Source organism: Puntigrus tetrazona, chromosome 1 (assembly GCF_018831695.1).
Source record: "Puntigrus tetrazona isolate hp1 chromosome 1, ASM1883169v1, whole genome shotgun sequence".
Taxonomy (NCBI): Eukaryota; Metazoa; Chordata; class Actinopteri; order Cypriniformes; family Cyprinidae; genus Puntigrus; species Puntigrus tetrazona.
In genome coordinates, this window is record NC_056699.1 from 1,711,564 (window position 1) to 1,726,239 (window position 14,676).

The 14,676-nt window shown below is 39.7% G+C and overlaps 1 protein-coding gene across 3 annotated transcripts in view; it reads left to right on the plus strand.

Moving 5' to 3' along the window:
* The first annotated feature begins 478 nt into the window (after positions 1 to 478).
* The window catches only part of zgc:152904 (uncharacterized protein LOC767777 homolog), a 181,155-nt gene continuing 166,957 nt past the window's right edge, over positions 479 to 14,676 (plus strand). For all 3 annotated transcript variants that reach the window (XM_043246036.1, XM_043246053.1, XM_043246046.1), the window contains exon 1: positions 479 to 609. In XM_043246036.1, the coding sequence (XP_043101971.1) occupies positions 558 to 609 (52 nt within the window). In that variant the 5' untranslated portion in view covers positions 479 to 557. The remainder of the gene's footprint in view (positions 610 to 14,676) is intronic.

A 14,676-nucleotide genomic window follows, 5' to 3' on the forward strand; every position in this document is an offset into this window, starting at 1 on the left:
AGAGAGAGAGAGAGAGAGAGAGAGAGAGAGAGAGAGAGAGAGAGAGAGAGAGAGAGAGAGAGAGAGAGAGAGAGAGAGAGAGAGAGAGAGAGAGAGAGAGAGAGAGAGAGAGAGAGAGAGAGAGAGAGAGAGAGAGAGAGAGAGAGAGAGAGAGAGAGAGAGAGAGAGAGAGAGAGAGAGAGAGAGAGAGAGAGAGAGAGAGAGAGAGAGAGAGAGAGAGAGAGAGAGAGAGAGAGAGAGAGAGAGAGAGAGAGAGAGAGAGAGAGAGAGAGAGAGAGAGAGAGAGAGAGAGAGAGAGAGAGAGAGAGAGAGAGAGAGAGAGAGAGAGAGAGAGAGAGAGAGAGAGAGAGAGAGAGAGAGAGAGAGAGAGAGAGAGAGAGAGAGAGAGAGAGAGAGAGACAGAGAGAGAGAGAGAGAGAGAGAGAGAGAGAGAGAGAGAGAGAGAGAGAGAGAGAGAGAGAGAGGGAGAGAGAGAGCTGGATCCTCTACTTTCATTGGGCTCATTGAGGTTTCAACTCGCGACACGAGCGGCTGTCCGTCACTATCTCCTGCTGAAAATGATCCTCAAATACAGCTGTCTGCTGGGATTGCTGCTCTGCGGCTGTCAAGGTAAACACATCAGCCTTTACGCGTTCGGGTGGGCGCCGAGCAGCGGGCGTAACTTGTCGTGTTTGAGGGTTTCGGGCGCCGTATGGACGGACACCGGATGAAAGACAACAGTTGTGCCGCTGTTCCGGCGAGAAGATCCTGCGGGGAGAATAAACGCGCGTCGCGATGTTTACCGGCGATAATTTACGACCGACACGCGATACGCGCGGTTAAAGGTGCGTTCTCGGAGGAAAACGTCGGGATTTTATCTGATCGGATGTTGTGAAGTGTGATTTAGTTTAACACAGCCATCTCTGCGCTCGAATGGAAATGAATTCGCCCGTGGTTTGTAGTTTCGTGAGGTAACCAGCGCGTTATAACGTCCCTGCGCACTTTTTAACCGTTATTTCATTCCCGCGGGCAAACATTTGAAACGCGCAACTGTCCTTTTCCTCGTCGTTTGACGGATTTATTTAGTTGTTCGCGGTTTTTACCCGTCTTCTTGTAACTTGATGGATTTATTCAAAGGAATGCGCGTTGTAATGTTTTATAACAGGTCGTAAAGTCTCGAAGAACGCTTATTAAATCCTGGCACGCGCGTTTGGAGGTGACACTTCATCGCGTTTATTTACAGCGCGACTGATTTATGTCAGAACTGTTGGTTGGTTTCTGTGGACGGTGTAGATCGCGACCGAGAGGTTTGTTTGCGAACGGAACGCCCCCCTTTATTAAAACGTTCCGCTTACTTCTAGACTTCCGGCGTTTGCGCGACAGCTCCGTTCGTGATAGCGTTCTCTTTCTAGACGGGTGTCTTTGGCAGAACGACAGGTGGAGGTAGAGCGCCGTTCAGTCCTTTATAAGAGTCTCTCTGTTCGCTGATCTTACTGTGGGGAAATCTTTGGGAAGAAGCGTTGGGATTTTCTTTAAATTAGTCTTGGGATTACCGCCAGTCTTAGTCGGGTTAGTTCTAGTTATTAGCCGGAGTGACAAATGAACTGTTTTGTTGAATGAAGAGTTTTGCCAGCCTTTGTTCTTTTTTTAAGTGCATGAAATAGCCGGCCTTGTCTATGAAATTAAAGCGCCGCTGTTAAAGCCCCTAAAGGTATTTATATAATAGATTTGTTGTAAGCTATTTTAATGCTGGAAATCTCATCAGTTGGACGCGTTAAACTTGCGTGCGGCTGTTAAGATGCCAAAGCCACTGGACGTTTTTCGGGTTATTTTCGAAGAATGTTATCAGTGCTGCTTTATTTGTCAGCCGCCGCTCTGATTTTGCTCGTCATAGTGGGAAAATTGTCCACAATACCCATCTTTGGCTGTTGGCGAGTGCTAATTTCCCGCCCTGATTATACCGCCGTGCTGTCAAACCCATCTTTTCAGAAATGCGTTGTGTAGCTGTATGATTTGTTTGGATTGGCTTTATGGATTTTAATGGTTGACCAGCTGTTTCAGTGATCATATCCGTGTTAAATACTAGGTTGATTTAAGTAGTCAATTAATTCCATTACACACATTGGCTGCGTGCAGAACAGACGCCAGCTGCCTAGGCACTCATTGGCTCAGTGGATGACTTTTCTGTATGAAACGCATCTCTTTAAGTCTATCGGTGTTGTTTCGACCTTCCTGAGGTCTTTGTGATGCTCTCCATTGTTCAAAGTAATGGCTTACTCGAAGGCCTCGGTATTCATTTGGCGCCTGTGGGGTTGACAATGACATTAAAGCATATAATGTGCGTTTACATTTTGTGCATTTAATTAAGTTGGTCTTTTAACAACAATTAGCCACAGACTCTCTTCATATCTCTTCATGAAAACTGAAAGAAAGAAACGAAGCTGGCATTATGGAGTGTAGAGTTATTTTCCTGTTTTATGTGGCAGCTAATGGTTTTGAAATATTGAAGATGACGAAAAAGTACCCTAAAGGTTGTTTTGCTGCTCTTTCTATTACATTTATGAAAACGTTATTTCTGAAAACATTACCATTATGGAAACGCTGCTTTAAATGTTACTTTTCTCTGAACTTTCTGAAAAAGTAGTAATATTTAGAAAGTTAAGAAATGTTTTGAAGGATGTTAAAGACGTCGGAAAGGTTTCGTGTTGAGAGAACGGATATCTGTTACTGTAGGAGAAGATAAGAATCTTGAGTGTAAATATGTCAAAAATACTTGCTTTCTTTAATGTGTATTAATGGTTAGTGAGTACAGAAGTCTGCAGTTGTCCACCGAAGGACTGTGTCCTCAGGAAAGAATGAAAAAAAAAAAACAGGGCACAAAAACTCTTCACGAGCAGATTTTCATCCTCTTCTAAAAAGTGAATATAAGCAGCCTGAGCTGAGCTGTCCTAAATTTTGACTCTGAATTGCGCAATGATATTACAGCTCTTATTGATATCCGAGTTCAGCCCAAGTCACCGCGAGATACCGAGCGTTTAAAAACACCCACATTCACGATCTCCAGGTTGAATGTTAATGCTCGGAGCTCTTGAGATTGTCATTCATTTTATTTAGTCCTTTTGTGGCGCAGAAACGGTTCGCTTAAGGGCCTTCTCTCAAGAGGTCTTCTTTGTGATTCCTCGCACAACATCACGGCTGTAAAAACATTCACTGGGTCTTCACGCTCGCTGTTTTTGAGGTCTGGGCTCTCGGCGCAGTGAATTATGCGCTCTGCGGCGTGGCTGCAGCTATCGTGTGCTATGTTAAGTGCCATAATTAAGAGATTTCTCTGAGTTGCGGTGAAGAATCTCAGTGGTGGGAGTATTAAAAGATTTATGCGGTGTGCCGCGTGGAGAGCGCGCGTCTGAAGTGCATCTCCGCCGAGATACGTGCACGCTGGGGACGGGGGGAAAAGACAGCTAGAGTAATGGTCGTGCTTGTACAAACACGTACGCATGCAGATGCGTGCATGCTCTCGATGTGAAAGCAGATCGCAGTAACCTTTATTTACCTCTGTGCCGGGGGAAATAGCCACACTGCAGCATCAAAGCAGTTGGAAGGAATAAGAAATTTACTGTAAAATGCACGTTTCTGGAACAAATGGAGCATTCCGTCGCTTGGATGCACTGCAGTGAATGGGTGCCGTCGGAGAACAGCTGATATAAGCATCACAATAATCCACAGCACTGCAGTCCGTCAGTCAACATCTGGAGCTGAAACTAATCCATCGAGATGGTTTTAACTTTATACCATTTGCTTTCGTTTACAATACTAGTCCATGATCCATAATAACGGTGAAGAAGTGGTCTGGTCTGGATTAGCGCTGGCTGCTATACCGGTATTAAAGGAACACGTCACTTTTTTCTAGTGAGCATACAGACTCATTCTCCCAGTCCCACAAAGTTAATACGTTTTACAGTTTTAAAATCAGTTCACTTTTAGCATAGCTTAGCATAGATCACTGAATCTGATTGGACCAGTAGCATCACGTTCAAAAATGACCAAAGAGTTTGGATATTTTTCCTATTTAAAACTCAACTCTTCTGTAGTTAAATCGTGTACGAAGACCAACGGAAAATGAGGCTGATACGTCTAGAATTACGAATGAGAGTGTACTTGCTAATCATATCGGCCTAGAATTTTTAAAACAATTTTCCTTTTCTAATATAAGGTTAAAATACATATTTTGCCTGCAATTGAACTTTTATTCTACTAAAATGTCATTACAATTTTTTTTTTATCTCATATCGTGATAATATCGGTATCGCCTGGACAGCGGAAAGTATTACGTTATGAATTTTAGCTCGTATCCCCCAACCCTAGCCTGAATCAGGAGAGAAATCTACTACCTGTTTACAAACGAAAAGAGCTTTAAACTAATATATTGATGGATTTTTATCACAACAGGAAACTGTTCTTACTGGAGCAAGCGTTATGGAATATGGACGTAAACGTGTCTTAAGGATGGATTTGTTTCAGGATTTGTCTTCTCAAGATGGACTGCAGTGCTGTGGATTATTGTGATGTTTTTATCAGCTGTTTGGACCCTCATTCCGACGGCACCCATTCACTCCAGAGCACCTGTTGGTGAGCAAGTGAAGAAATGGCTGAGCACATTTACAGCAAATACTTTTTGCTTGAGTTGCTTCTTCAATGTAGTTTAATCCACAATTTTTTCACTCCAAAAATGACTAGTTATTTTCACATATTTAGAGGGAAACATTGAACTCAGTTTTGAAATAGAAAAACTAAAATAGCTTTCTTTTAAAACGGACATTTTTGTTTTTCAAGTAGTACTTGACTTCAAAACCCAGCCCTAATAAATAGAGATAAAACGGTCAAGCACAAAAAGCCTGTTTGTAGTTTATGCGACCCCTGACATTTTGTACAAAAATCCTGCGTTCTGTGAAAGTCAAAGCATCATTTGATTAATGAGCGGAAGAAAGGACGTATAGATAGAAACCCTTGAACACAGAACTATATCAAGCCCCTCCCTCCCAGGGGAAATATACATGAGAAAAATCATTTTAAAGTGCGGTGGCATTCAGCAGGCCTCAGAGCTGAATAAAGTGGTAATTTCAATGATGTAGATGCCGCATTCATATAATAATATGCTTTGATTCCCATGAGCCACAGAATCAGGGCAGATTTGCATAGATTCTGCTCAAAAAATACAGGTGATCCTGAGAACAGTTCACATGTTAACACACCCAGCTTTTATGGAGCTTTTTTAATCCAGTTCGGTTAGTTTTATACTCGGCAGAGGTTGGATTTAATAATCTTGTCATTTAACCGAATCGACTTCTAGTCCTTACAGTGAAAAGGATTTTTCATCTAAAAACGAAGGTGAAATCCTTCAGATGCGATGTTTGTGTATAAGTTGCATTTTCTTGTTTATGCATTTAACAGATGCCTTTATCCAAATCAGCTTATAGCCGAGGTCCGTGAACCATTTGTCACAGAGCCAGCAATCATTATAAACAAACCCGTGAGATTTCTGTATGAATCTACAGACTAATTTGCCAACAATTTATTTTTGTGTTGGATGATATTTACTTATTTGCTGTCGAATCAGCACGCCGATTTAGGAAAATACATCCCAAATAATACATCCCAAATATGCCAATGTTTTCTAGTACAACAGACATTTCAGAGAAGCTATTATGTTTTGTGTTTGAGTGCTAAAAATGTCCTAGATGAGTTTGTTTCTTCATCAGATTAGGGGAGATGTAGCATTGAATCAGTGTCTCTCTGCGGTGAATGGGTGCCGTCAGGATGGGAGTCCAAACATCTGACAATAATCCACAGCACTCCAGTTCATCAGTGAATATCTGGAGAAGACAAAAGAAACAAATCCAGCATTTGAGATGTTTTTAGTCCATAATCAACATGTGTGTGAGAGAGAGCATGAGGAAGGAAGCGTGATTATTGATTATGGATTCATATTTTAGTTTCAAACATCTTTGGGCTTCTCCAGATGTTAACCGATGGACTGGTGTGGATTGCTTGTGAAGCTTTTATCAAATCTCATTCCGACGGCACCCATTCACTGCCTGGGCACTGACGCGATGCAACATTTCTCAAATCCGACGTACACGTAAACACGTAACCTTAATTGTCTCACTGAACATTTCCGTGTCAATGCACGCATTTCATCCCTTACATTGCGTTCGCGTTCAACGCCGGAGCTAAGAACGAGTTCACGAGTCCGCGTGATTGAGGACGAAAGCAGATGCGACATTTCCTAAACGCAAAGCGGCGAACGTTTGCATTTAGAAATCAGAATCGGTTTTATCTCAATGAACGTCTCTGCTGTGAACGGTTGCTATCCGCGTTTCATGTGCACCATCACAGTGACTCATCAAGGCTTCGGTTTCCTCGTCCTCCTCTTCCTCTCGTGAGCGTCTGAGATGCTTCACGGGCAGCTGCGAGTGGGCGTCCAGCAGGCTTTCAGAGGGACACTGACTGTCAGTCTCCGTGAAGACTTTTCTCACATCCGCAGCCGCGCCGCGTCTCGGTCACTCCCCACAGGAAGCAAAAATCACTAATGAGATCTCTCCGAAATCTCGCTTGTTTCTCCCGGACGGCGCCTCGGTTGCTCGGAGAGCATATGGGAAGCGTCGAGACGTGAGAAGCAGACCTCCGTTATATCACATGTCTGAAGAGATCTCGACGGCGTCTCGAGATTTTCCAAGCTGCCGTAACCTGCAATCAAAAGTCAGAGTTATAAGATCAGTCCGAGATTCAAGGCATGAATAAATTGAGCATTCAGGAACATGCTGAGACTCAGTCAGGCTGAAAGTCTGGTCTGGATGACCCAGTTTGATTCTTAAAAAAATATATATATATAAATATAAAATATATATATATATATATATATATATATATATATATATATATATATATATATATATATATATTTATATTTATATATATATATATATATATATATTTTTTTAGAATCATATATATATATATCTATATTTATATATATATATATATATATATATATATATGAGAAACATATAGAGAGAATCGAATGAAACATGCTGACAACATTTGAGAGTTTATTAAAAAGGTATTTTTATCATCATCTTCATCAAAAGATACATCAAAATAATAATGGTAATAGTAATAGTAGTAATAATAACAACAATAACAGACCATTAAGTTTGTTTTCTTGTATTAAGACATTTTTCTGACAGTTACCTTCTTCAAAATGCAAACAAACAATAAACAAAATCACTTGAATCTTTATTGCAATGTAATAAAACGATTACATATTATCTCAGTAGTATTTAGATCTTCTTAGTATTGGTTGTACTCGTTGCTGTTTTACTGCAAGCACAAAAAATGCTAAAAATGGAACCATAGACAGGACTAAAGGACTATAACAAAGTGGACATTAATAGTTAGATTAAGTGGATGCTTTACACTAATGAAAATGAAGGGAAGCGAGATTCTTTAACAGGCATCGGGGAAACGGCAAAAGTTTTTTGTTATTTACCAAAAGTGCTTATCGTCCTGCAAAGCTATTAGTTTTCAAATGGTCCAAACCTTTTTTTGTTCTTTTATCTGAAAGTGCTTATTTATCTTAAAGTGTTTCATTAGTCAAAAGAAGCATCTTCGTTCTGTTTCATTGTGGAGATAAATAGCGCGACTCCATAATAACAACAGTAACTGCAGTAGGTCGACAGTAATGAGGCCTTTGTAGAATAATCATTGATTACCGCTGAAATTAATCATGCTGCTAGAGCTCCATAGGTGGTCATGTGAGAAAGCATTGTATTAGAAATGCCGGATGAATGCCACGCACAACAGAACATTTCCTATTTGTTAGGAACAGCATTGCACACATACATTAACAAGTAAACAGCTTTATTTCTATAGCTTCCTTTTATCATGGGCAGAATGACGTTGTATTTTTAAAGACACTCGATGATTGAAGGTTTTACTGAGAGTGGAGAAATTGTTCGTCATTGCATATCTCCACCTGCTGTGTTCGGTGAGAACGTGCTTTTATGGTGAGGTTGGGTGCCGGACGTGTTGAATCAGGTCTTGTGTTTCTTTGCATTAGTCGGGTGTTGCTCGATGCGCTCTGACATTATATTGATTGTGAGACTGAGGTTTGTCTTGAGTGTCAGCTCAAGCTTGACATGTTAGCCAATAAATGTTGTTTGATCCAGCGCCGCGTTGTACATAAACATTGTTGTTCTGTTTATTTATTTCTTTTTTTAAATTGTACAAATGGCACATGGCCAGAAAAAAAATATATGTTCTTGTGTTTCTTGACACTGGGAATGTTTTTGCACTCATTTTGTCAATCCCAGTGAAGTCCAAAAATATGTGCATTTTTCTTACCTCTGTGACATATCTTATAAAATATGCATTTGATATAAATATAAAATATACAATTCTTGTGCTTTTTGTTTTTGCATACACATGGATAGATATTATCATTTAGATTGATTTAGATGACTTTTCAGTCTATAAAAAGCTATGTATATATATATATATATATATGTGTGTGTGTATAATTGTGTGTATGTGTGTATACTTGTGTGTGTGTGTGTGTATACTTGTGTGTGTGTGTATACTTGTGTGTGTATGTGTGTGTGTATACTTGTGTGTGTGTGTGTGTGTGTGTACTTGTGTGTATGTGTGTATACTTGTGTGTGTGTGTGTGTATACTTGTGTGTGTGTGTGTCTGTGTATACTTGTGTATGTGTATGTGTGTATACTTGTGTGTGTGTGTGTGTCTGTGTATACTTGTGTGTGTGTCTGTGTGTGTGTATACTTGCGTGTGTGTGTGTGTGTGTGTACTTGTATGTGTGTGTATATTGTGTGTGTGTGTGTGTGTATACTTGTGTGTGTGTGTGTGTCTGTGTATACTTGTGTGTGTGTCTGTGTATACTTGCGTGTGTGTGTGTGTGTGTGTACTTGTATGTGTGTGTATATGTGTGTGTGTGTGTGTATGTGTGTGTGTGTGTACTTGTATGTGTGTGTATATTGTGTGTGTGTGTGTGTGTATACTTGCGTGTGTGTGTGTGTGTGTGTGTACTTGTATGTGTGTGTATATTGTGTGTGTGTGTGTATGTGTGTATACTTGCGTGTGTGTGTGTGTGTGTGTACTTGTATGTGTGTGTGTATATGTGTGTATATTGTGTGTGTGTGTGTGTGTGTGTGTGTGTACTTGTATGTGTGTGTGTATATTGTGTGTATATTGTGTGTGTGTGTGTGTGTGTGTGTGTACTTGTCGTCTTGTAACCTATAATCAGAACACAACTTTTCATACCATGCAAAATTGTTTTGTACATAAATAAGTAATATCTAAATAAATTAAATGTAAAAATACAGATTAAAATGCGTGTTCAAATAAAATAGTAGCCATTTCGGCAAAACATCACAACTTCGATTTCACGTAGAATTGCGGAAATGAGTTAGCATTCATTGAGTAGCGAGACGCTTTGAGAAGCAGGTCCTGTTGTAAAATCTCATTTCAGTCTCTGCATTCCTGTTTGATTTCAAGCTGAACTACAAAATTCTGTTGAAAATACGGGGGAAACGTGCTTTGATGATGGTGTAGGTTTGTGTACGTTTCTCTTTTCACTCTGAGACGAGCAGAACTGTGCCTCCAGGAGTCTGAGCTTCACTTGATTGCTGGTGTTTAGCTGCGGTAAGGAGCATGGATGTGGTGTTGTTCTGAGCAGAGTGGCCTTTCATGAGGATGAAGGGACACATAAGACAGGGACGTCGCGTCAAAACAAGACGATCTCATGAGACGCCCGACGGAGACCGAGCTTCAAACGCAAACTCTCAGCGCTCGTGGACTAACTAATGCCGACCAATATGTTCACGCTCATTCCTTATGGATGTAGATCTCTCTCCATCTGCCTCTCTTTCTATGTCTGTCTCTCTTCACAGAAGCAAGTTTTATGGCTCAGAAGTTGCTCTTTCATAGCTCGAAAGATTTCCCTGCTGAAAAGACCAGCATATGTTGTGTTTTGGATGCTGGCTTCGCCATTACAGCGAATCATTCCTGCAAAAGTAGCGCCAACATTCGGTTAAACTGGAGAAAAAAATATGACTGCGCTGGACTTTTCACAACGTTGATGGGAATCTTGTTCAGACTCCCAAAAAAAGAGACTGAAAAGAATCCCTGTAGCTCCTGGTGATATTTAGAGTTCAAAAAATCGAATCGGACTGAATCTCGTGAATGAAGTCACAAGTTATTCAATCAAACTCTCTTTCAGACTCTAAATAGTGGTGTATCTGACGCTCGGCTCTCCGCTTCCCTTCAACACTCGAACCCAGGGGCAAATTACGGGTTTCGTTGTTTCTGTGAAAAGTTGAGTCGATGAAGACTAGTTCGTTCACTTCATACGCAGGATTGTGAGAGATGTGATATTATCATAATTGCCGATTTCACATTATTACGTGTTTGGCGAAAACCGTTTAAAACGCACCTACAGAGTGCACTCGTTTATTATGTGAAGTCTAGACTAGTGACACTTTCACTATTCAGTGTGAGCGCTGAATTAAAGGCAGAAAATGCACATTGTCTAATTTATACTACTTCGTGTGGCCTAGTTCATCAATTCCACAGGAGAGCGAAAAAAATGACAAATGTGATATTGATTTTTAGAACAGTTCAAGAAACAAGACGTTCATTAAATGACTTGAGCACACCGTATGTCCTGTTTTTGCTTCATTTCCTCAATATAAATCAGTCCAGACAACGTGACGGTAAATCGTTCCTAAATGAATCAAGCGTGTGAACGATTCGGCTCAATCGCAATGACTCTTTTTTTAAATAGTGACTTGCTGGTGGTTTTATATTTAAATTTAAAGCATATTTTATTTAAACAATTTGAAATATTGGTGTTTAATGTTTTATGTGTAATATATCAAAACATGATTTATGCTTTCGTAATTGCAGGTTAAACGCATCAGTGTCTTGCGTTAAACCGTGTGTATATGCATGTAAATGCCACTTTAGATGCAGTTTCTGTATTTCCCCGCATTGCAAAGATTTCTTTTATTGATACTGTTTTAATTTGCTTGGTAACAGCTTAAGTCTTATTATTCGAATTGACTGATTAAATATAAGAATTTGAACATATAAGAATGTTTTTTGAAAAGCGGCTTAATTAAAGGTAAAAATGCCCATAAATTGTGAAAATTAAATTCAATTTGTGTGCGTGAAACACAGAATACGAAGAATATTGAGGAGCTTTAGGTTTCCTTAAGAAACTAGCGTAGCATACATCTTCAGCCGGGGATGTTCCCATGACAACGAACTTAGACGCTGCTGTTTTCATTTCAGAAATAAATATTAAACTATTAAAAAATATTTTAATGATATGCTAAAATGTAAAAACTGATGTGCAAAACCTGATTTGTAATGTAGTCAGATTTTAATGCAAAATTTACGCACACCGTGAGGCCTCCGTTGTCATGGGAACATCTCCGCTGAAGATAAGGAGGAAATGACATCACTCCCATGTCACACTAATGACAGGTGCATGCTCTCTTCACTCGAGTCCCCACTAACAAGGGGATAGGGATGTTCACGCTGATGATTTAATGAACCGTGGGTTACATGACACACGAATCGGTGCACCCCTAATATCGTTATCATATGATGGCTGTACATTTTTTTGTCTCTCAAAGTGCCGGTAGCAATCGACTCACCAAGGTCTTGTTTACTGTTCCACCAGAGAAGAAGGTCTTGTATGGCCCGAGGGGGAGACCATTACCATCACATTTCAGTTTTGGGGTGATCTGTCTCTGACTAAGAGCATTAAATCTCATTTGCGATGTTTCCTTTTCTTTCTCTCTTTATTCCATTCTGTTCCATTATCCTCATCATTTTATTATCTAATAATATTAAGCAATTTTCTGCAGATGACCGAAGCACTTAATGTGGAGCGGCTAAATCAGTAATAATTAAATAAATCAAAACCTGAATGCATAAATGTAACTGTAATAATTAATTAAATTAAATTTTCCATAGATGCACCCATTTATTGTCTGATTATTCTTTTAAATATTTGGTTTTGAGCACTTTTGTCCTCTCCATGTTTTATCGTTCAAATCCTCTCTTTTGTTTTGGCTTTGACTATCATAAGTAATTGCCCTCTGGAAAATAATGATGAAACATGAACTAACTTCACTGGTTAAATGCGTCGTGCTTTTCTTCCAGGCTGTACGTTCAAGCCGTTCAGAAGCGTATGCGGTGTGTTTGCATGAACTCAGTTAATGATATTTATCTTGAGAGGAGTAATGATGCTTCCTCTATATCGCACGCACATGTTTACGGCCGCGGCTTGTGATTAAGCAATGACGCCGTTAACGTAAGCGTGCGAGTCGTTCTTCGGTGAAGTAGAGTTTGCTAAACAGAAGTAATGGTGTTTGTTATCAGACGCCGTGGAATGAGGGAATGTGTTTGTTTGTGACGGAGCCGTGATACCGCAGGGCTAGTGGCATCTCACACACACACACACACACACGCACACACACACACACACACACACACACACACACACACACACACACACACACACACACACACACACACACACACACACACACACACACACACACACACACACACACACACACACACACACACACACACACACACACACACACACACACACACACACACACACACACACACACACACACACACACACACACACACACACACACACACACACACACACACACACACACACACATACACATACATACATTCTCTGAGGAGCACATCGGTGAACTGTTTTGGCATTAAACACTACTTAACTACATTTCCCATAATCCTCCACTCAGTGTAGACTGTTCAAGTATTCAAATGCACTCTTAATAGTATCTCAAAGATAATAAAATAAGGAGGCTAATTGTTCGAATAACCTTTTGTGTTTGGTTTCATCAAAAGTATGAAACAATAATCTGACAATTATGGTAGATTGTAATAATTAACTCAAATAGAAAAAAAAAATTAAATAAGTGAAAGCCAAGGAGGGTAACAGTGTCAGAATTGTGAGATAGAAAAATTAATAAATATTTTATTTTTTATGAAGTCAGTTTTAATATTTAGGTTTAAAAAAATATTCGAAAAGAAAAGTATGTCTAATTTAAGTTTTTTTTTTTTTTATTAAAAACTAAATTGTTTAATTTTTTAAATATAATTTTTACTTTAATTTTTTTAAACAATAGTTTTTTGTTTTAATTAATATTTTACAAAACAATTATTAATTTATTTACAGTAATAGTCCCCCCCCAACAGTTCTGTATATTACCTTTTACTGATTATGAAATGAAGCCATAAACCATCAACCTTAGTTTTAGTTAAATAAAAGGTTTTTCAAGCACAGATGCTATTATGTGATCACGTTCATCATCACGCCCACTTGAGATTATTTTTATTGTGAATTTAAACATTCTGGTCAATAATTTGTTGATGACTACCGAATAGACAATTAATTAGTTTTTTGTGACTCTGCAATGTTGCATCCAAAAGTGCGTCGTGCAATTATTTAATGAAACTAAACGATCAATTTGTATTTTGCATGATTACAGGCTCATGTCCAGTGAGTGTTGACATCTGTTGAAAGTTGATAGATCATCGTGTGGCCATGAATCAACTGACTTGCACGGTCATATTCAGATTAAATGATGCATGACGATAGTGAGATATTGTAGGCTGTAATTCGCCAAAATATGCATAATATTCAATCACCCATGCATGCTTTTCAGACTGTAAATAGTTATATTCATGCAGAGGTTTCTCTGGAGCCATATACTGAAAAACCTTACGCCTTTGCACAAATCATAAATAAAAGCTTTATCTTATCTTGCTCCTCATTCTAATACAGGCCCGTTCTCTATAGATCACACAGATGAGGAAGTCCTTAATATTACCTGAAGCACAGCCAATTTTTTATGTTTACAAAAATGATGCATGATTGCATCCTCGGTGTTTGTGCAGCACGCCGGATAGTTTCATAACGACGCATTAAATATGAGCTGGAACTGTGAGCAAAGCGATAAAACAATCCCTCGTCTGACCCGCCTCTCGGACACGTCTCTGCCGTCCTAATCCAGACGTTTACCGCTTCAAAGGCGAGCGTGGCTCTCCTCGCTCTCTCTAAGTGATGCAAGCAGCCACCGAAGCAGAGGAGAGAGCCAGGGAGGAGGAGAGTCGTCTCCCGGAGGACGGCAGATCCAGCGTGTTTGGTCCTTTTGAAGCTGCAGCGATGTGTAATAAGGACCACGGGGAGATGGCCTGGACTTCAGGTCCTCAGCCGAGCGGAGGAGAAGTGTCCGGAGAACTAGAAAGGAGAAAGAGAGACTTTAAATGATTATTGCTGTTATTAATAGGAGTTGTTGTATTAAGTGGCGTTGTGCTTGCGGGTCAGAGACCGAAGGTGCTGCCGTAAAGCTGCTTTCACACAATATTCATTCATATTCACGAGCTTCACTCCACGCTTTCCCGTGGCTGGCCGCTGCCTTTGCATGAAGTTTTCTCAACTTTTTTACATCGCCGACACCAGGAAAACTAGTTTCCGCTGCTTGTTCAGTTTGCTCACTTAAGAGCAAAGCAATAGTTTTCAAACACTTTTTTATCTGCTTAAAATTTGTAAACCTTTTAAC